We start from the raw sequence: 23,689 nt of genomic DNA, 5'->3' as shown, positions 1-23,689 counted from the left end.
GCTCTGATGTTTGAAAATGATAATGAGAAGCAGAACTTAGCTGCCACATGTCTGAATTCAGAGTGTTAGTTATGTTGCCTTCAAAAGAAGGCACCAAAGGAAATCTTAGCAAATTCCGTCTTGAAAACTATGATATAAAACAAGTATTGTACCCAAGTTAAGCTAAAATGAAGTTGTGAGTTGTCAGCTTTCAAATCCCAATGTATTGCTCTTGTTCATTGTTACGTTGTATCTAAAATGATAGGAGGTTAGAACTGCATTATAAACTAAAGGCATTTAGCACCATTTGGAATTGTCTAGGCATGAAGCACCCCCTAGTGGACTTAATCAGTTTTACAATTTTTTTGAAGCGACTCCTGTGAATACAAATGTTCAGAACATAATTTAAAAACAAATATGTGGGATTATTTTTAAATGCTATGAATTTTTCTCTAATTGGAGAGGTAAGGTAGGAAAATGGGAGTGTAATGTTACCAGTACTGACTTGATTGCAAAATAAAACCCAGTGTTTATTAATATAAAGCCATCTTTACCACATAAAAGCCAGGGGAAGGTTGAGGAAGTGTTTTAAATGGAGTTGCAGAAAGACACAGTAATTATGCGATTTCTGTTAGACAGTGCTGCATTATTACACGATAATACTGAGTCACAATGATGCAGTATCCTAACATACTGATCTAATGCCATGCTGCAAACACTGCTATCCAGCATGTGCATAGCAAGCTGTGATTATCATGTGACTCCATTACTCCATTGAAACTGGCACTGTGTGAAGTGGCCCTTGAGCTCTGCCAGGCTGAATATTACTGATGCCGTTTATATACTTAAAGCCTTTGGTACAGAGATGACTACACCGAGACATGTTCATACTGCTTTAAACTTTGTATCAATCTACACCTTACATCACAGGATCATTTCATTCGAAACAATTAGCTATGATAACACAACAGACAGACTGCAAAATAACGTACCGCTGTTGTATTTGGAGAGACGAACCCCAGGCCCGGCACCCAGCCTGAGTAGCTGGACTGGGCTCTGGGTATCTCTGCAGGGGTGGGAAAGGAATCCTCCCTTTTTCAGCTCGCAGGGCGGTTGTCTTAACTAGGAAAAGTGGTCGAGTGTAGGTCGGGCATAGGTAACACATTAACTAAGTCAGACCCAAACTGGACCTTTCTCCTAGTGCAGATGTAGGGTAACACCTTAGCTTGATTTTTAGCTGGCCTTATCCATGTGTATTCCTCTCCTCGTATGTTAGTAGTTCTTCCATTTTTTAAAATTAAAAGCTTAAAAAAATACAAACCCTAAAACAACTAAAGAAATGGAAACAGCAATCCAACATCACAATCCAACATCAGACCGTTCACTTTATTATCAGCTGACTGCCTGAAACTTTTTTGCTCAGATTGAAGATCAACATAAAACAAGCTACTCTTTGGACAAGATCTGAACTTTTTAATGGGAAGACTTTATTTATGAGACTGACATACCAAGATTAAACAGTGCATTTGAAGAGCCATGTTTGCTGTGGGGGCTTTATTTTTTATCTGTCATGTAAGTTATAAAGCCAAAAGATTGAACTGAGGAGTGATTTAGAGTGTGTTGGTTCAGTCATTTTGCATATGAAAGCCCTCGGAGTGAGAAGTCTTTTACTGATCCTCTTTCCCCTCCAGTAGTTCAAAGTTCAGACTGTTTTGCCCTTCAGAAAGAATGACATGTGGAACAAGTGATGGAGAAAGATTAAAGATTTCCAAAATGAGGACCTCACAGACTGCTGTCATACTTCGTGTATCCAGAGCACTGAATGTAATGGATTGGAATAGGCTTTGCGTTTAAAAATGCTTGGGATGAGAGGTTAGTTGAAAGGTTGAGTGCACACTAAAAAGAGTCTACTTCCCTGAGGATTTTGTAGGACTGAACTACCACAACACAATGTAAGTGTTTGAGTTGTAGCAGTCATGCAAATGATGAATGGAAAGTTTGGAGTATTTGGTGTGTTTTCATATTTTTTATTAATAATACAACTTGCATTGGGTCAAAGAGCTGCAAAGAAAGCAGCAGCAAAACATAACTAAGCATGGTACCAACTATATTAGAAATAAGAAGAAAAAAAACTTTAAAAACCAAATTTAAAAGCATTACTAGCACAAAAGTATAGCCAAATGCTGCTCCCAGTTACCCCCAGTATAAATCCAGAGTGACTCCATTGGCTTCAGTAGAATTACTTCAGATTCACACCGGGGTGAGTCAGAGCAGAATTTGGCCCATGGCACAGGACAGAAATGGCAACTCTAATAATTGGAGAGCGATCCAGATCCTTAGCTGGCCTACATTGACATAGCTCTGATATCCAGATAACTGCAGTGAGTCTATGCTGATGTATGCCAGCCAAAGATTTTGGCCCAGAGGGCAGGCAGGAAAATATACATCAGTAAAGTGGGATATTTTGTTGTTTTTATCTGGCAAATGTAAAGGCACTGAAGTATAAAGCTATTTAAATGAATCCCGGAAGTGCTGTTGCTAATTCTCATGTGCGCAGGGTGCCAATGTAATAGAAGGATCACGTGAGAGTTATAAAAGGTCAAAATAAATTAAATGTACTGCAGAATTTTGGATAGAATGTAAATGTGTGATGGATGAATGAAGGTCAGCCAAGAGCCTGTTACAATGCTAGGGTTGAAGAGACTCCAGCACATATCAGAATAAATATACTATATCTTATATGAAGTTGTGAATCATTTTTAAGAGTTGCTGACACCTTCTGGAAAGCTATGCAAAACATTTAGACACAGATCTCTCGATACATTTTATATACACCTTTACCTCGATATAACGCTGTCCTCGGGAGCCAAAAAATCTTACCGCGTTATAGGTGAAACCGCGTTATATTGAACTTGCTTTGATCCACCGGAGTGCGCAGCCCCGCCCCCCCGGAGCACTGCTTTACCGCGTTATATCCGAATTCGTGTTATATCGGGTCGCGTTATATCAAGGTAGCGGTGTATATATTCTAGATTTCTCTTCCCTGATTTTTATTTTATTTTTAATTGTTGAGGTGTACTTGCATGGAAATCTGATGTTTGCTTCTTGGGGCTGTATCTGTTCTTTGCTCCTCACTAGAAACCTCTGTGATAACATAAGGGCACCACAGTCACCACTTTTGCTTAGTAACCAAATTGTGCATTGTATATGTGCCCAGTTCTCATCCGTTGAAGTCAATGACAGAACTCCCATTGGCTGGAATGTGGAGGTGGGATCAGGACCTAAGTGTGCCCAATTTCCATGAAAGTGAATAGGAATTAAGTGCATGTATTTAAAGTCAGAATTTTGTCCAATGACTTCAGGTGAGAAATAAGCAAGTCAGATAATTGAGTCTTTAGGAAATAAGCTCAGTTAAATTATTGGTTAAATTATGCTCTGAACCTGCCCAGATGCAACATTATTGAAGAAAATGGGATTGGACAGGAAAGCAAAATTTGGCTCACTGTTTTTAGGCAAATGGTCTAGTAATAGAAATTCAATATTTCATATTCTGTTTGTATCGGCATTGATTGTTTTTAAATGGTCTATTTTTTCATATATCAATGGGCCTTTAAATGTGTCACATCAAAATTTCTGCACATTTAACTTTTTCCTTTGTTTTGGCACAAATTTTGCATATAATTTTACCAAATCAGATTAGTTGCTATATGAGGCAATAGGTGTTTTTTTGGATTCTGTTTAAAATAAAATATAATTTATACATATAATATTTTTATATATAAAATAAAAATGAGTGGGGACTAGGTAAAAGTACATAGAGTTGCTATGGATTTATGCTGGTATGACTAAGTTCAGAGTCTGCCCCTACATGAAAAACCTTTGTTTAAAAGAAACCTGTATCATCATCATCATATCATCATCATTATGAACAGTACTAGTAATAATATTTAAGTATGCAGTGCCATAAATATGCATAGATGACCTCCTCCACATTTATTAATGCTCCGTTTCATGCCAAGGCTCCCTCCCCTATGGTTATCCTTCTATAAATAACCATGCTGCATCCTTACCAAGTCTGGTAGAAGACTCCTGATTTTGGATTAGCTTTACAGCAGTTTTTAGCGTATCTGTAGCTATGTGGCCATGCCTCCTTGTGCTGTTTTCCATTCTGCGGTGGCGGCATTTCAGCAGTGGTGTATTATGTCATCTCTATAGCCCTAGGGTGCCTCACAGGAATTGAAGGGGTGCTTGTCATATGTTAATAAATTGAGATCCTGGCTGAAAAGTGCTGTAGAAGCGTGGAGTTATTATGCGTTTAACACTATGTTCCAGTGAGACATTTGAATTCTCATAGCGTTTTAAATCTCACTCATTCAGATTGTCATGGTCTGACAGCCCTCTCTAATCACTCCCTTTACTCTGGCTTGTGAGTGCCTTGATGTAGGCCAGACCAAGGATTTTTTCCCCCCATGAACATAGTCAAAGTAGAAACACTGTGGTATGTTTTTTTGTCTTTCAGTGGTGAAAGTGGTGCTGGTAAGACAGAAAGTACTAAGCTGATTCTCAAGTTCTTATCTGCCATGAGCCAACATTCGCTGGAACTGTCCTGTAAGGAAAAGACCTCCTGTGTGGAGCAAGCTATTCTTGAGAGCAGGTATTATATTCATATCCTCATACGTGGTCCATAGTGTTGCACACAATACAGAGTGACAGAGGTAGAACAACCATTGAAGCTGAAGACATTTAAAACTAGACTGCTCAACAAAACACTGTAAAATAATCCTGCACTGGCACCCAGGGAGTGGACAGATGACGTGCCAGGTCTTTTCCATCTCCAATGTTTGTGGTTCTTTGGCTGTAAGTTCTATGTTGCAGACACCAATTCTTGGTGTATGCGGAGCTGTTGATTTACATTGCAGGTTTTTCCCAGTGATTTTTTTCTCTTTTAGAATTTCATATGCACTATGGATTTTCCACTGTTTTCCCCCTTACATTTTAAATTACAGCTGTAATTTTTTAAAATCAAAATAAAAGTCAGCGGAGCTCTAGGTCAGGTTTGAAGTACACCTCTACCTCGATATAAAGCTGTCCTCGGGAGCCAAAAAATCTTACCGCGTTATAGGTGAAACCGCGTTATATCGAACTTGCTTTGATCCACCGGGGTGCGCAGCCCCGCCCCCCCGGAGCACTGCTTGACCGCGTTATATCCAAATTTGTGTTATATTGGATCGCATTATATCGGGGCAGAGGTGTATATTGATAAGGCAGTGTGGACGAAGCCTGCCCTGTGGATGCTATAGCATTACTGATTATTTGTGTTAGTTATGTATTTATAAATCACCCAAATGTTAGGCATTTTACAGAACAAACTAGACTGTCCCTGCTTTGAAGTACTTGCAGTCTATTTTACACATGACACGTGGGTGCATTTAGAAAACAATAAGCGTGGCGGTGGGGGAGGGCCTGGGTCACAGTAACAGGATCACCAATGGAATGGTTCTGCGCAATACGTGAAGTGGTTTTGTACAAATTGGGATTGTTTCTTAGTTATTTTTTTTCATTTTTGTTTGGAGCTGAGCTCAGGGGATGGGAGTGAGGAAGGCAGCAGGAGGTGCGAGAGGGGGAGAGGTGGATGGGGTGGGGAGATTTTATTATTTGGTGGATAGGAGAGAGGCTTGAGGGGGAGCTAAAGGGAAACAGAAGGGGGTAGTAAGGATCAGCAGGGCAACTGCAGGTAGCTTGCTGAGGTAAGGGAAAATCAGGCGAGCTGATTTGATGGATCTATCTGCTGTTAATCAGGTACCTTCCACAAGCACTAAATTCACTCAATGTTTTAACAAGAAGTTGTGCACACAGCTAGACTATGAACAGATCTGCTGCTATCACTGTCACACATCTTCCCTGTCCCTCCCCCATCTCTGTTTTCATCCACTAAAGTAAGATTGTGTAAGTTCTTTAGGATGAGAATGGTCTCCTATACACCCATATGGCACGCTGCACAATTGGGTCTTGGCTTGACCGGGGGCCTCTGTGTTTACTATAATGCAAACACTAAACAACAGTTATAATATAGACCTGTTATAATAAATCCTATTTCAGTTATATACTCAAAGCTGTACAGTGGTTAATGTCTTTTTGTTATTTAGTATTATAGCTACTTTACTACCTGCAGACATACAGCCTGTGGTATAACTGAGTTGTCTAGAGCAGTGGTTCTGAAACTGTGGGTCAGGACCCCAAAGTGGGCTGCGAGCCCATTTTAATGGGGTCGCCAGGGCTGACTTACACTTGCTGGGGCCTGGGGCCCAAGCCCCACTTCCTAGGGCCAAAGCCCAAGGGCATCAGCCCTGGATGGTCAGACTCAGGTTACAGGCCCCCTGCCTGGGGCTGAAGCCCTTAGCCTTTGGCTTTGGCCCCTGGACGGTGGGGCTCAGGCGGTCTCAGTCCCCCCTCCTGGGGTCGTGCAGTAATTTTTGTTGTCAGAAGGGGATCGTGGTGCAATGAAGTTTGAGAACCCCTGGTTTAGAGCGATGGTAATGATTAAGGATGTAGGCCATGTCTGAGGATAATGTTAGAGCTGGGCTTTATGGGGATTATGCCTTTCCTTGAGCACTGGAGTGCAGTCCTCCTATCAATGGCATTCCAGTCACAAGTTAATACATTTGTCGTCCTCCCTTATTTTCACAGCCCAATTATGGAAGCTTTTGGCAACGCGAAGACTGTTTACAACAACAACTCGAGTCGCTTTGGGAAGTTTGTTCAGCTGAACATCTGTCAGAAGGGAAACATCCAGGGAGGAAGAATTGTAGATTGTATCCTCTCTCCTTGCTGAGTGCCTGTGTAGTTCAGGGTGATGTGCTCCCTGTGTCTGTTCTGGGGAGAGTAGTGGGGGGAAATATTAGCCTTCGCCTGTCCCTCTGCCCACACCCAAAGATTCCAAGTTAAAAAAAACTGTCCTGAGTGAACTTCAAGAGAAATCAATAAGTCCAGATTCAGTCTGTGTGTGTCCATCTGTCCATTCCTTTATCTAGATATAAAATCACCAAACCTTTCTCATTTCTGGTATTATGGCTAACGAGCATGTTTCTCCAGAGTGAGCTAATAATGTCTTAACTTCATGGGAAAAATTCTGATTACCAGCTCTTCACCAGCCAGGTGAAATTCATCCAAGGGCATAATGGGCAAGGAAAGGCCTATACAGAGCAGAAGTGAGAGGTTCCATTGTGTGAGGGGGGAGGGGTAGCCTCTGGTTGGCCACACTGCTTGCACTCTGCAGCGCTGGGCTATGTACCAGTTTCACATAGGACACTGCAGGTTGGGGAATTAGGGGTGTAACCTCAGGATTTGCAGTTACATAGATGAAGTAGGCATAGGCCCTGTATAGGGGTGTTGGGTTGTGTTTGCTATTCCTGCACTGTAGCAGGATTACTGGCTGTGGAACAGCTGCATCCTCCTTGCGTGTTTTTGAGGGGGGTGATTCTGTCCCCACACTCTCAACCTCCAAATCCTGCCTAGATCTTTGCACAAAAGTTGTTTGTTCACACTTCATGCAAGATGGGTGAATTTCACCCTTAAAGCAGGCACCAAACTAACCAGCAAACAGAAAGTTAAGCAGAAAGGTAGGTGTCACTTCAAATCCTCATTTGGTCCAGAAAATAACAATACTTCAGTATGCTCTGTTGAAAAAACCTTTGGGATTAGAAGTGGCTGAATGTGTTAGTTATGGAAACTCTCCTCCTTTTGCTGTGCAAACAGGTACACGACACAGACCACAATGTTCTTTTTAGTCTCTGAAGTCAAGCCGCTAGGGAGTTGTAAACATATAGTTCTTTAACTTCACTGTTTTATCCCTTGACGGATCACTTTCTTCCACACTAAAGATTTATTAGAAAAAGTAAGTCAACATTTGCTATCATCCAGTATTTTTGTTTTATTCATAGACTTTCTCAAAAATTGCTGGGGAATAGGTTCCCTTTAAAAATAATCCCCTAAACAGAAATCTTATTTGCTTTGACAGAACCGTGTAGTAAGGCAGAACCCTGGGGAAAGAAATTATCACATATTCTATGCACTGCTGGCAGGGATAGAAGAGGAAGAGAAAGGTGAGTGACAAAGCTCTGCTCACACAACTGTTTGCAGTGGCTCTTTGCCAGTACTATTTCAGTCATGAAACACCATCTTGCGGTGACAGTGCTGTGGTAAACCAATAACCGAACAAGAGAAATAGATTATTTATTTAATCTGAATTCACGAGCATGTTTTGTGAGCTCATCTTGCTACAAGCAGTGTCTCTAGCATAGGAATGCCACCAGGCCTCCTGGGTTTATTCCCAGCTGCTGCAGACTCACTTTGTGACCTTGGGATAGTTACTCAGGCTGGACACTGCGATGTGGCCTTGTCCCTGACTATCTTGGCTGGGCTCTAGGAAATTCCAAAGGGAAGAGAGGAGAAGGAATCATATTCTCACAGTCCCTTATCATGAAGATTAACCCCCTAGCAAGAGAAATAGCATTTGTGTAAAAATGTCTAAGCTGTGTTAGCACCATCTTTTTGGCCACCTGTCTGTGTGCGATGAAGAGTACAGGTCATGGTGTTTCACAGCTAGCTAAAATGAAAATTATCCAATGAATGTGATACATTTTCCATTGCTATAAACCAGAGGCTCTCAACCTTTCCAGACTACTGTACCCCTTTCAGGAGTCTGATTTGTCTTGCGTACCGCGAAGTTACACCTCACTTAAAACCTACTTGTTTAAAAAAATCAGACATAAAAATACAAAAGTGTCACAGCACACTATTAGTGAAAAATTGCTTACTTTCCCATTTTTACCATACAATTATAAAATAAATCTACTGGAATATAAATATTGTCCTTACATTTCAGTGTATAGAACAGTATAAACAAGTCATTGTATGAAAGTTTAGTTTGCTGATGCTTTTTACGTAGCTTGTTGTAAAACTAGGCAAATATCTAGATAAGTTGATGTAGCCCCTGGAAGACCTCTGTGTACCCCCCCAGGGGTACGTATACCCCTCGTTGAGAACCACTGTTATAAACCACTTGATTTTGTGTCCCTGCTCATGTATATCTCAAGTAAATGAAAGATTAATTAATTTTTTAACTGCTAAAGTGGTGACTTGTTTTTTCTCTTTGCAGATGCATTTTACTTATCTGTACCAGAGCACTACCACTACCTGAATCAGTCTGGATGTGTAGCGGATAAGACAATCAATGACAAAGACTCCTTCAAGGAAGTCATTGTAAGTTGTTTGACCAGTTCTTTATGGTTCAAGGGTGATAAGTTTCACATCTCTTTGCTTGATAGTGGTTTCAATGAAAGCTGTCCTGATCTGTGGCTAACTAGGGTCCTAATCTTGCAGAAGGATCAGTCCATCGTCATGGCTATGTGCAATCCCACTCGCTTGAACAGCACTCCACATGGGCATAAGGTGCCTCATGGAGGATCAGTGTCTACTGTTGCCCAGAAGTGACTAATTTTCTGTCATACACTTCGTTATCACAGGGAGCATTTCTTTCCTTGCATGCAGGATATGAAGTCACTCTCCCACCACTCCTTGGAAAGGAAAGCAATTAAATTGCAGAACAAAGAGGACAGCAGTGGAAGGCAATCAGACATTCACCCACCTTACCTTCCATCCACGACTTATGTAGAATTACTGTTACAGTAGTTTATAACAAAGGACATATGTATTCATACCTAGGTGCAAATTACTCAACGCATGATGGTGGGAATGGGATGCTACAGAGTAAATACATTAATAATGCACATCCGAAATAGGACACCACAGGATATAACAAAGGATGTACACAGAGCGCGATGGAAGCATAAAGCTTCTTGTTTCACAATTGATTGAGAACCTGTACATTTTCTGATTCATTCCCATTTTTTTTTGACAAAACCAAACAAGTGTTCTAATGTTTACCTAACTTACCCCAAGCATCCATTAGAATACAGTGTAGCACTCCCATCCCATTCCAAAGGTGTTTGCACCTTCTGTAAGATTTTAGTATCTGGAATAAACTAGATGGCTTTTTTTCTTCAGAACTATTGGGTGTACACTGTGAGGGCTGGTTGTGTGTATAAAAGAGAAGCATCACTTCCGTATCTGTCTGCTGTTTATGCTCCTGGGACAGTTCATACAAAACAGTCAAATAAAAATACTGAGCAATCAGGAAGCAGCTTCTCTTTTATGGGAACATTAACCTTCTGACTAAAAGAAAACAAGCCACCTTATTTTACATGACCAGTGTACCTATTTCTGCTGCTTCTCTCATTTCAAGGCTTCGTACACTTTCTGCACTATTTACTGACATATAGAAATAGCAAATCCATGGTAGTATGTGGACTTCTGCAGCTTTCCAATCTCTTCTAGCCATGTGCCTTTGGGGGAGAAAGGGTGCAATAAAGATAATCTAGTATGTGGAGTAAGTGATCAAATATGATTATTAAATAGAATGGAAACACGGGTGAAATGGAGGCACTCACACTAATTGAGGATTTCTCTGGGTAGCCTTGACTTTCACACCCACATTAGTGTCAGCAATTAGTTACAGTAATTAGCTGACTCTTACTATTACCAGAATTATCAATTTCTTTTCCTAGTACCATAACCATTTCAGTGTGGCACGTACTCTATGGGATTTGAAAACCAATAAAAATGGCCAGGTACAGTTTATTTAAAAGGTGTTTATGTATATTTGTTTTTGCAGCTGTAAAATTACCTAATTTCACGACAGAAATATTTTTGTGAAAGTAGGTGATATCCGCATTGCAGTCCTATAGTTCAGGTTGAGTAGCATGACATTTAATTTGCGCTAATCGGCTTGAGGCAGGTAGAGCATGAAATTAACTTGACATGTAAATCTTGCATTCTGGCGTATTTTAGAAGCAGAAATTTGGGCACAGAATAGGGGCTTTTCCACACTGCTTTCCTTATAATGAGGGACAGGGACATTTTGCATCATGGGTTCCTGTTCCTTCCCCGTTTCATGCACCCCCATCCCTTGTTTCCTTACAGATCTTCCTAAGGCTGAGAATGTGGCTTCAGTGACTTCAAAATTCCTAAGCCATACTTCATTCTTCTTTCAGTCATATGCATTCTAATGACCTTTTCCAAGAGGCTACAGATGATTCCCCCCTAGATGTTTTTCTTTCCTTTGTGTTCCAAAAGTTCTTCTCCAGTGGAGTGGGGATCTGCAGTGTGAGCGCACACACATGCATTCCTAAGTATTCTTGTGACATCTGTTATTACTGTGCCATAAACTGGATCCTATTAATAAAATCTCTTCAGCTTGTACCTCCCTCTATAGTTATAACTATGGCCAATAGGATTAGGGACAATCACAAGAAATTTGTTAAAAATCATCAGGAACAAGTGGAATTACTGGGTGAAGTTCCATCGTCTGTGTTATACTGATGTCAGATTAGATCAGGATTTCTCAGTCTGTGGCTCATGAACCAAAAGGCTCCAGTCCCACGGGGCTGGCTGTGTTCAGTTCCTCACTCCTGGTGTTGTGACTTCTGGGGTCGCAGTGCCACTCGGGTTTGTCCGAGCAGCCCCTCCATCATGATGGGCGGGGTGGGCAGCCAGACCAAATTTGAGTGAGTGGCACTGTGACCTCATTTGACAAGTCACAAAACCACTCATGAAAACTTGGCCCTGCAGGCCCTCATTAGGGAAGCTGGGCCAAAACTGAGTGGTGCTGCGACCTGAATGTCACCACGTCTGGAGCCCAGCCAGCCCTGCGGGACCAGAACTGCAGTAGCTGCTGTTATGGTATGCACAGTGTCATTATTTAGTACCAATTACGTTAATAGGTATATTCTATATCATGGGTAAGGAATACTTAGTAAGACAGATGTTTTTTGCACTAAAGCTATTTACTGGGTTGTGACAGGACATCAAGGTTTATGAATGGGTCTGAGAAAGGTTTGAGAACCACTGGACTAGATGATCATTGTGACCACGAAATTATGAATCTATTTACAAAGTATTGGCAATCGTATATATTTATTGTGTATTGGAAGAGTGTTCATTTTCTCAGATCTACAGTACTAAAAGGTGTTGTATGTTCTGTGGGATTTTAGTAGTTATTATAACAGCTCTTTCTGTGCAGACACAGTGGAATGGATTCTCAGAGCTTCTGCAGATATCCCTTTCCTTCTTATTTACTAAAAATGTTATTGCAAGTATGTGACTGGAGGTGTGGCAGGGGGAACAGGACGATCCCCTACCAATACCTTGGAGGGATGATAGGTATGAGAGAGAGGAGAGAAGAGAACTTCTTCTTCAAACCCTAAGCTGGCTGACTTGGGGTAGAGCTCCTTTGTGGGGAGGAAGTAATTCCTAGAGCAGCTGCAAAAACACGTCTCAGTGCTGCTTGTGTTTTTCAAAATGACACTGTTGTCATTATTGATACACACTATGATCAAAGACCATCTTTTTGTAATCACATTTGCACAGAAATACAACACACTCAAATAGCACTACTCAAATATGTCATGCTCTGTGTATTCCGCATCCCTGAATTAAGAGTATTTTATCAGTGCAAACCATGAAATACAGTGAATTTGCACAATCTGGTTCAGAGTCCAGCACTGTAGAGAGATATTTGGAAAACACAAACCATTCCCAAAGAAAATAGTTGTCTGTTTTTCTTGCATTAATAAAATAATACATGTTTTACATTGATTTTTTTGTTTTGTTTTGTTCCTGATATACAGTGGAACCATGGTCATTCTTACTTTGCCCATCCATAAATCCAGTAGTTTTCACAAAAAACCTGTGTCTCACCCCAGTTAGTAGAGTACAGTAATGTGGTTTTTCACTAAGACTTTGTTAGTTTCTCAAAATATGAAGAAGAACATTAGTGCTATAAGTAAAACTAAATTACAGTGCACTGACAAAGTACATTGCATGATACACGCTTGGTCGCCTCCATGACTAATCTGCAAAATCTGGTAACACAGAGGGGAGGTTCCTCCCAGTTGCTAGTACAAATTAGTGAGGTTTTTTAGTATGGCCTTGATCTCGCAAAGTACCCAAGCACATGCATAACTTTAATCAAGTTCCGTTGCAGTGAAATGGCTCCTTAGAGGGTCAGTGCCACTCAGAGGGATGAGATTTTAAAGATGTCAGTGTGTTACTTTATGTGCTTAAAGTTGCACACGTCGTGTTAAAATGCTTGTGTGGATTGAGGGCGAAGACAAGAGATGCATTTGCTGTTCCCATTCCGCTGTCCCTGTGTCGTTTCAAATGCTAAATGCTGCAAAACTCAGTTGTTGTATTTTGTAATTTATCCTCCATAATCTACTTCAGTTTCTGGTTCTCCAGTAAAATCAGACACAAACTAAAAGAAATATTTTCTTCCAGACTGCAATGGATGTGATGCAGTTCAGCAAGGAGGAGGTGCGAGAAGTTCTTAGGCTGCTAGCTGGCATTCTGCATCTAGGGAACATTGAGTTTATCACTGCTGGTGGGGCACAGGTGTCCTTCAAAACAGGTGAGATTGTTATGGGATGAGGAAATGTCCATGATTGCTTAATAGCAGTGTTGGAAACCACGCAGGACAAAAGTCTCTGCTTCAAGCAGTTGTTTTATGAAGATGAAATGAGTTACTCCTTGGCACTAAACTCTGCCTCCAGTTCAGGACAGAACTCAAGCATATGCTTAACTTCCTCATGTGCTTAAGTCCCCTGAAGCCAATGCTTTCCTGAATTTGGAATGCTTGTCCTTAAGTTGATGGGACTTAAGCATGTACTTAAGTGCATTCTGGACTTCAGTGCACTGTGCCTGCCTTGTTTGCCTTGTCAGCAAGTTACATCTGCAGCTGTGTAACCATGGGACAGACAGTTCAGGGATTGGGTTTGGGAACAATGACATCATCCCTTACTTTTATACCAAATAATGGCAAAGTGCAAATTCAGATGCACAGTTTGGACAAACTCTTCTTCTATTCACCAGAAACATCTACATGATCCAGGGAGAAAGCAGAAGTACCCTCTCATGAATGAGGAAGTGGGTATTAGGTTTCTGTATCCATAAAACCAAACATTAGTATTAGCAATAAGATTATGTTTGGATTTTTATTATGTTAAGAACAAATTAAAGGCTTCCAACTGTGATCTGTAATGAATTGGGGGTGTTTTCAATCAGCTTCTTTCTTTTGTGCACATTTATAATACTGTATCCTATTGTTTCAGGAGCACTGAAAAGGAATAAGTGACTTAGACAACCACTGTATCAATTTTATTGTAAATGAATTTTCAAGACAGTATTTCAACCTTGTCGCTCTGAAGTTGAGCATCCAGACATTAATAACTGGGTTTGATTGACAGTGAAAATGAGTACAGGGATTTAACCTATGTAGAGATGCTGTACTGGGATGCATTAGCAGCTGGATTTATGCATATATTTCAGGGAAGATTAGACCTCTGTGAATGACAATTTCTTTATGATTATAGGTTCTCAGAGGAAGAATTAAAGGGACCGCCTCACTTTGAAATTTAGTTAGTTTCAAATATGAGTTAAATGTTTTCCAGAATATCAACTGTGCCTGAACTTCCTTGCTACTTTTTTTGGGTTTACCATGTTATTTTCCTATTTCTTAAAATGTGCTGCTTTCCTCCATTACTGGGTGAAACACCCACATGACTAAGAAGGGAAACTGACTAACCCGACCAGTATAGGGAAGAGAATGAAAATTGAGCGAAACAACACAGAATGCTATCAAGTGCATAAAGTAAAGAAAATGGGAAGTAGACGGTGGTGCCAGTTCTGCTCTCCAATGTAGTGGATGAGAGTAGCGGCTGATGGGAGCCAGGTGTGGTTCCCTGATTAAAGGCTGCCTGGCTCCAGTGGAAGTTAGAGCAGGAATGGAGCTCAGCCGTGCCCGCAGTCTCCTCACGTAAGCTGTAGGTGAGGGGATGTCTGGTGTAGAAGGCAGCTACATTACCTCTGCCAGCACTTTGCATAAGGAGAGCAAAGTGCCTTTAGCAGACCAGAGTATCCAACTCAATATTTTTTTCTAATCTCTGTCAGAAGCCGCTTTGATGTTGCTTCTAATTACAGTAGGTTAAAAAAATGTTGAGAGAATTGTGCCTTCCACATATACGTGTGTATTTATTTTTGGCTCCTTCTGTTGCTAGCTCTGGGCAGATCTGCAGAGTTACTTGGGCTGGACTCAACACAACTGACTGAAGCATTGACACAGAGATCAATGATACTCAGGGGAGAAGAAATCTTAACACCTCTCAGTGTACAACAGGTAAAGACATACCACTTCGGATATATTTTAACAAAACAATTGGGCCAGACTTTCAGCTGATGTAAATCCAGCACAGAGTTCCATTGAGGTCAACGACTACAATGAACCAACAGCTTGAAGCATGTATAAGGGCTTGTCTGCATGGGGGTACTCAGGAAAATTAATCCGAATTAACAAATTTAGAATTGAAGTAGTCTTCGTTCTGTGTCCATAAAGGGGTTTAATTCACTTTAAATAATCCACTTTTAATTCACACCTTTGGTTCATTTGGATTAATTTTCCTCAATGTCCCTATGTAGACAAGTCCTAAGAAGCTGACATCAGAATTTTAGTCAGATAACTTGTTGGGGAGGTTCAAGTAACCAATACATTACAGGATTTTCTAATATGGTTTTAAAACAAGTTGTTATGATTTATGAGTCACATAATGCCAGAGATGTGCATAGCATTTTATAACACAGATAAAGACCAAATCCCTGCCCTAGGGGCCCAATCCTGCATGGGATCCACTAGCCCTGTGCCTTTTGTAGAGTCCAATTGACTTTAATGAGTCTCTGCACAAGTGCAGGAATCCAGGCTAGCAGATCCCAGTGCAGAATTAAGGCCTAAATTAAGACGAGAACAAGAGTAGATGACCTCATGGGATGGGGAAGAAGAGGTGGACAAGACACAAAGACAATTTGGTTGTCCAGTCATTTGGGAAGCTGATGCATGCTGCTGCTTTGTTACATTTAAAAAAAAATCTTAATTCATAAAATACAGAAATATAATTTATAAACCTCCTTGAAGAAGGGGTTGTGAGACTAGGCTGAGAGGAGGGACAGTGGAATTGTAGCTCCCATGGTCATGAAGGGCCTTCCTGTCCTAGAGAGCAGCAGGAAAGAAAGCATGGTGGAGGCAGGGTGGAAAAGGGGTACAAAAGGGGTGGGGGCATTCAGATTAGCAGTTTGGGCCGAACAAACAGGATTAAAGGAGCATAAAAGGAGGCAGCACCTGAGAGGTAATCATGAGAAATGTTGTTGAGAGCCTTGAAGGTAAGACTACCTAATTATTTATTTAGGGGCATGTTCTGCTGATATCCTTACTCACATTGGGTAGTACCTTACTCTGCAAGTAGCTCCATTGATTTCAGTGAGGCTTCTCTTGCGGTACAGAGCTATTCAGTGTGGGATAAGAATCTGGCCCTTAGATTTTTAGAAATCTCTATGGATGTCCATCTAGTAATTATAAGAACATGAGAGCTGCCATGCTGATCTACATCAATGGTCTATCCAGCCCAGTATCCTGTCTCCGAGAGTGGCCAGTACCAAAGTTCAGGGCTGTGTACAGAGCAGGGCAGTTGGAATGATCCACCCTGTTTTCCTCTTCGGGTTTTTGGCAATCAGAGGTTTAGACTCACCCTGTACATGGGGTTGCATCCCTGACCATCTTGGCTAATAGCCATTGATGGACCTATCCTCCATGAACTTATCTAGTTCTTTTTTTGAGTGCAGTTATACTTTTGACCTTCACAACATCCCACGGCAATGAGTTCCACAATTCATTATGCATTGTGTGAAAAAGTACTTCCTCTTGTTTGTATTCAGCTTGCTGCCTATTAATTTCATTGGATAACCACTGGTTTTTGAATTGTGGGAAATGGTAAATAGCACTATTCACTTTTTCCAAACCATTCATGATTTTATAGACCTCTGTAGGTGGAGCAGGAAGGGCTTCCTTTGGTTAAAGTTGCTCGCCGCTTCTCACTGTAGGATCCTGTTTTTAGTTGCCTATAACTTTGTCAGACTTGAACCATTTGGGCTAAAAGTTCCCAAGCCAGATAGATGCCTACCTCAGGCTCAGTTTTGGAAAGTTTCAGCAAAATATGGTTCAGCCACTTCTGAGAATGAGATTAGGGAAAAGCATACTGTACATTCATATATATGTTTATGTACAAAGGAGCTGAATTTAGGTAGCGCAGACACCCTTAATTGTGGTATTTCCTAATTTTTGAGTGTTTGACTTTGAAACCTTAACTTCTTTTTAAATGCAGTATAAATACTGAATTATAATAACTCACAGTGGAGCTTTCAATCATTAGTGCTTTAATTGTAATCAATGTAATGTATACAGACCTGATGGGAATATGAAACTGCATGTCTTGTACTTTTTCATTGCACTGGGCAAAGGACACTGGCAAAATGTGGTTTCTAATTAAATTACTATGCTGTGTATTACCTCTCCAATGCAGGCAGTAGATAGCAGAGATTCTGTGGCTATGGCACTTTACTCCCAGTGTTTTGCATGGGTTATTAAAAAAATCAACAGCAGAATCAGAGGCAAAGAAGATTTCAAGTCCATCGGAATTCTTGATATATTTGGATTTGAAAACTTTGAGGTATGTTCCAAAAAAATTGCTGGGAATTGATTCTTTAATTTTTATGTATGCCATTGTTCCATAATTCCATTTAACTTCTCTAGAACTGGATTATCAAATGCTTTAGGACTTAAAACAAATCAGTTTATCATTTACAAAACAAATGGCGTTGGAAGTTTTTACCTTTGAATGTCTGTGCTTTTTCAGGTTAATCGTTTTGAGCAGTTCAATATTAACTATGCAAATGAAAAGCTTCAGGAATATTTCAACAAGCACATTTTTTCCTTGGAGCAACTGGAATATAGCAGGTAAGAATTACAGTTGGAGTTTGAAAGGTGCCTAGGGGAGAGAAATAACCAAATCCTTGACATTCAATGGGATTTGGGTGCCTAACTCCCATAAGCACATTTTAAAAATCCAGGCCTATAGCTGCATATTATTTTTTTTTTTAAATTGATTTTACCCTAACTTGCATGATAGGCATAGCAAACCACGTCTCCTCCCAACACATTTGTAATTATGAATAAAATGTCCTCTCTTTTCTTACACTAGAGAAGGACTAGTTTGGAAAGATATTGACTGGACAGACAACGGAGAGTGCCTGGACCTTATTGAAAAGGTAATGTGTTATTTGATATTGTGGTATGCTTGGACAAATTACTGTGTTCTCATCACTTGTGTGAGCAGGAATTTTAAAGCAGCATGTGGTCAAAAGGCAGCCTATCTTTTATTTGTTTAAATGTTGATCTTTTAATACAGTGGTTTTCAAACTTTAGTATATTGTGGATCACTTTCATAGGATCAGTATACTTTCATGGACACATACCCCTCCCAATCCTGATTTCCTCACTTTGCCTATAATTTACAGAGCATGGTTGCATACAAGAATGTATTATGAGATCATTAAAGAGATAGCTTGGAGAGAGATTCACATTAGTGTGATGCTTCGGGACTTCAACCAAGATCAGGATTCGGTTGTACTAGGCACTGTAGAAATGTAGATAAAGAGAGAGTTCCTGCCTGAACTCTTTACAACCTAAATAGACAAGACATACAAATGTCTGGGGGGAAGAGATGAAACATACAAGCAGAATGAGCTATAGGATGGTTGACAAAGGTCAGGTTAGTTCCACAATTCTTAAATTGCTTTGTTGGGTGGGGTTTTGTTGGGATGGGGGTTATATATTCTATCTCTGCTCTTAAATTCCTTTTCCTGAATGTTAAACTTTGCATTTCAATGTATCTAGTCTTCTCTTATTGCCCATTTCCCCCCCACTGCCATAGTGTCTCCAGGTCACTTTTGCAATTTATTTCTGTCCTCCAGTGTTTTTATTAGTTGCCCCTCCCCCAGTTTTCTTCCATCCATAAAATTGATTATGGTTGAATGTACACCAAAGAAACACAAAACATGGAAAGTCATGAAACAGCTGCACAGAGTGTTGACATGTGTGAGTGCATGTGGTTTTCGTTGGGGTGGAGGAGAGGTGAAATCTATTTAAGTTCTCTCCTTGGAACCAGTAACACAGGAGTTCCTGTCCCTGTTCAACAGCGACTCCGTTTGGGGCATAGGACAAGTTATTTAACCTCATTGTCCCTTTCGGTAGAACTATAATATCTGCTCGCTTCCCAGGGCTGTTGTGAGAATTAATCAATACTGTAAAGCACTTATAAAAGATTAGATGTGGTGTGGTTAGTAAAATTTGAATTTAGTTGGTTAAAAAAGATTCTGGAAACTCTAAAAGAGACCTATATTGTTATGAAGTTATCAGTAACTGACTTGAAGAATGACACATGCTTCAACACTGTGACAGAAGCAGCTCTGTGGACCACTTGGAAGTGTTCCTCAAACCTCAGGTTGAGAGTACTTGGGCAAATAACCACATTGCAGTTTCTAGCTATTCAGAATATAGCTCGAGCTGGACTATTGACTCACCCAAAGCAAATTTTAAACAAAAACAGGATAAATCCCCTTCATTTGAACAATGACTTTGGGCTAAAAAAGTGCTCACATTTTCAATAACTGCTTTTTCCTCCATTGTTTTGCTTTTACTTGCTTTATGTTCCCAGAGGAATCCTTTTTCTCTAACAGCGTTACAGTTTCCTGTGAGAGTTTTTATGATATATTGGTTCGCTTATGCCTCTCTTGACAGCATCTTCAAGATGATTTTCACTAGTGGAAAGATCAGTGTAAACACTCGATGGGCTAATTCATCTTCGTTCTCTTTATTTTTACTGATCTAGAAACTTGGCCTGCTAGCACTAATCAATGAAGAGAGTCATTTTCCTCAGGCGACTGACTGCACCTTGTTGGAGAAGTTACACTCCCAACACGCCGTATGTGATACTCTAATTTATTTAGTGTGCCATTTGTAAGTTCCTTTGTTTCTCCAGAGGTCTGTGATTCATATGCATGGATGCATAATCTTACAGTACATATTAGGCCCAATTCTATTCCCAGTGAAGTCAGTGGCCAAGTCATTTGCTTCAGTGGGAGCAAGAGGGAGCTTGTTATCTGAAAATACACAATGTGGATATAGATACTTCCATATGCATAGATAGGTAAATGGAAAGGTAGTGAAATAGGCCAGATTCTAATCTCAGCTACACCAATGTAAATCCGGAGTAACTCTATTCACTTCTCCAGAGTTACTCCAGATTTACATTGATATAACAAACTGGAATTTGGCCTGATGTCCATATTCAGATGATCATTACCTTGATTGTACAAGAGCCCCTTTAATATAGAGACAAGGTGGGTGAGATAATATCTTTTATTGGACCAACTTCTGTTGGCGAGAGAGACAAGCTTTCGAGCTACACAGAGCTCCTCTTCAGGTCTTGGAAAGGTGTACCTACAACATCCCCTTTAATACAGTCATATTGCTGTTTTCACAATTATCTAACCTGACAACAGCCAGTTCAGGCAAGCCCTTCTTGTCCACTGTGTCTTGTCCACTTGTGATCACTTTGCCAGATGGCTTAGGGTTAGTCTAATGCCTTTTAATGTACTATAAATCTCCTGTTACTGTGTTTGAAGCAGCTCCAGACTAACAAATCCTATTACCAATATAGAAATGGTTGTTTGCTTTTGGAGCACTAATCTTTTAGGGTGTTCACTGGAAGACAGTGGTTTGGACAAATTCAGGTTGAAGACAACTTGGCCGTTTATCTAGATTCCAATTGTTTTCTCCACTAAAATGTTTTTATTCTTCCTTAAATTAGAACAATTCCTTTTATGTGAAACCAAGAGTAGCTGTTCACAACTTTGGAGTGAAACACTACGCTGGGGAGGTAATTTTCTTTTCTTCATTTGGTAAAATGCTTCCAAATAGTGTTTCAGAATCACAGCCATTCACAAATTAACTGAAGCATTCTGTTCCCTCAGTGCACTTTATGGTACTGCCTTTGTGAGAGGTACTTAACGACTGCGCTTTTTATATGAGCCTGTTCTGCTTTTTACTAGGTCCAGTATGACGTCAGGGGAATCTTAGAGAAAAACAGAGATACTTTCAGAGATGATCTCCTAAACTTGTTACGTGAAAGCAGGTATGTTAGTGCATTTGCATCTTGGTATGATTCTGGGAGGTGCCACATGCTCGGATTTCAGTGGGAGTTGAGAGCAGTACCTGCAACGTAGGATTGGACCTTTACTGAGGAGAAGTGAGCAACAAACAAGTGGCCGAGGAGATTGGCACTTAATAAACTTCTCTTGTGTACAGTTCTAAATATAATACTACTTCTCTCTCACATTGGGCCAGATTCTGATACCCTCACCCAGGTGGCAGAGTACCTTATTCCTAGTGATTGCAGTGCGTCTGTTAGAGGAGTAAGGTACTACTCAGTGTGAGTAAATGTATTAGAATCTGGCCCATGATACTTCATATTTTCAAGGTGCTTTACCAAATGTATGTGTGATTATTTTTTTTAAGTGCCTCTCATAAGGCTTGATTCTGCATTCCTTGCACTTCCCTGACCCTTACTTTACTTGGAGTTTGGGTGCACAAGGAATTGACAATCAGGCCTGTAAGCTCTCTGGGGCAGCGACCATCTTTTTGTTCATTGTTTGTACAGTGCCGAGCTCTGTGGGGTCCTGCTCCGTGATGAGGGCTCCTAGGAGCTACAGTAGCACAAATAATAACAACAGTAATGTAGTAAATGACTTACAGGGAGATTTTCAGGGATTTAAGTGCATACATCCTGTTGAAAGTCAGTGGGACTTGTGCTGCTCCTAAACCCCTTAGGTGTTTTTAAAAAATTTCCTTTTAATAAATCCCTAATTGTATGTACTGTTTTCATGTTATGCCTGAGGCCACATTTCTCTCAGTTGAAATATGCAGATAAATGCAATAGGGGAGTTAAAGCTATAGGGCCTGATTCTCTTCTCACTTACCCTCATATCAATCAGGAACAATTCCATTCAAGTCAGCGATTATGTTGCTGTCAAAGTGGTGTGAGGGGCCTCCTGTAGTCCTCTGTAATGTACATACAACACCCACAACTAAGTGCTGAAGCTTAAGTTCCCACACACAGTTATTTGCACCCTTGTGGAAAGCAAACAGGAAATGTTATTTCTTGGTCTTCACTCCAGCGTAGCATCCATTAAGGTCAATTGGTTGAGTAACAATCAAGTAAAAAGTGATCAAATCTGGCCATTCATTTCCAAGAGGAGGTGTTGAGAATGTAGTGTATGGCATTTGGACTATTTTTTCTTGGTTTCATTGCACAAATGATACATCTGAAAGGTCTGTGGTTAATTGTTGTTGAGGATAAGAGGAGAGTCAATAGTTATTTTTCTTTAAGGAACAAAGCTTGCTCTGGATTGTACAATGGTAAATTTTGTGGTGTCTTGGGATATTTTGTAAAGATTTTTCCTTCCTTGTTTCAGACTTGATTTTATCTATGATCTGTTTGAACACGTTTCAAGTCGGAACAACCAAGACACCCTTAAATGTGGAAGCAAACACCGGAAACCCACTGTCAGCTTACAGTTCAAGGTTGGTTAATATGTCCTCTCCTCTACTGTCAGCGACTGACAAATGATAAATAATCAGTAGTCAACAAAGACTCAGAATGGCTGGGCTGGGGGTATATGTCCCTTGGAGATTTTAAAATGCTGAAAATCTTCAGTACCAAAATGTTGCCTCTTCCCATATGAAACTTCAGTCACTAATCATGTAATCAGCAATGTTAGCCTCAGGAAGAAGCTGACCTGCACAGCACCTCCATCTTTAAAGAACTGTTGCTTCTCATTCATTGACTTGTCCTTCTTGTTTTAACCACGTTGGCTTCTCCATGGACTAGACCCGGCATACTTCATAGGTTTTTGTCTTGCTCTTACTCCCCATCTTGCTCAGTTTCGACTTTTATCATTGGTTCCTTCACAGTCTCACTACTCTTAGGCCTGGTCTACACTAGGAAATTAGGTTGGTATAATTACGTTGCTCAGGGGTATGAAAAATCCACCACCCTGAGCGACGCAGTTAGTCTGATGTAACCCCCAGTGTAGACGGTGCTAGGTCAGCAGGAGAATTCTCCCATCAACCTAACTGCCACCTCTTAGGGAGGTGGGTTGCCTGTGGTGATAGGAGAACCCTCCCTTCAACGTAAGTAGTGTCTTCGCTGAAGTGCTGTAGCATTTTAAGTGTAGACAGGCCCTAAGTGCCTCTCCGTCTGTCACTTTTATTTTAAATTGGCTGTGCTAATGTATAATCCTATAAAACCGGGGGAGTCTGTGCCTGAACAGAGTGGGTGCAAAAGGCTTCCAGTACGAATGGATAGCATTTTGCACAGGTGTAAAGGACTAGCAAAGGGCTAAGGCAGTGGAGACTCAGACTATGTCTACATTATGCACCTTACAGTGGCACAGATGTACTGCTATAGCTGTGCTGCTGTAAGGTCTCCTATGTAGCCACTCCCCTGCCGGCATAACTAAACCACCCCAAAGAGTGGCGTTAGCTGTGTCGGCAGGAGAGCCTCTCCTCCTGACACAGTGCTGTCCACACCAGCTCTTTTGTTGGTGAAACTTACGTTGGTCAGAGGGGTGGTTTTTTCCACACCCCTGACTG

General features: G+C 40.7%; 1 protein-coding gene across 1 annotated transcript in view; it reads left to right on the top strand.

Moving 5' to 3' along the window:
• The window catches only part of MYO10 (myosin X), a 233,817-nt gene that overhangs the window by 135,454 nt on the left and 74,674 nt on the right, over positions 1 to 23,689 (top strand). Inside the window, exons 5-18 of the mRNA XM_024209996.1 lie at positions 4,499 to 4,633; positions 6,667 to 6,791; positions 7,860 to 7,873; positions 7,997 to 8,081; positions 9,137 to 9,240; positions 13,375 to 13,504; positions 15,150 to 15,268; positions 17,499 to 17,645; positions 17,832 to 17,932; positions 18,177 to 18,243; positions 19,866 to 19,958; positions 20,847 to 20,915; positions 21,088 to 21,170; positions 22,510 to 22,618. Of these exons, the coding sequence (XP_024065764.1) occupies positions 4,499 to 4,633; positions 6,667 to 6,791; positions 7,860 to 7,873; positions 7,997 to 8,081; positions 9,137 to 9,240; positions 13,375 to 13,504; positions 15,150 to 15,268; positions 17,499 to 17,645; positions 17,832 to 17,932; positions 18,177 to 18,243; positions 19,866 to 19,958; positions 20,847 to 20,915; positions 21,088 to 21,170; positions 22,510 to 22,618 (1,381 nt within the window). The remainder of the gene's footprint in view (positions 1 to 4,498; positions 4,634 to 6,666; positions 6,792 to 7,859; positions 7,874 to 7,996; positions 8,082 to 9,136; positions 9,241 to 13,374; positions 13,505 to 15,149; positions 15,269 to 17,498; positions 17,646 to 17,831; positions 17,933 to 18,176; positions 18,244 to 19,865; positions 19,959 to 20,846; positions 20,916 to 21,087; positions 21,171 to 22,509; positions 22,619 to 23,689) is intronic.

The sequence above is a fragment of the Terrapene carolina genome, unplaced genomic scaffold (genome assembly GCF_002925995.2).
Source record: "Terrapene carolina triunguis isolate 2854851 unplaced genomic scaffold, T_m_triunguis-2.0 Scaffold48, whole genome shotgun sequence".
Taxonomy (NCBI): Eukaryota; Metazoa; Chordata; order Testudines; family Emydidae; genus Terrapene; species Terrapene triunguis.
The sequence above is the reverse complement of the archived record's forward strand: the minus strand, read 5'-3'. Positions and strand labels throughout refer to the sequence as shown.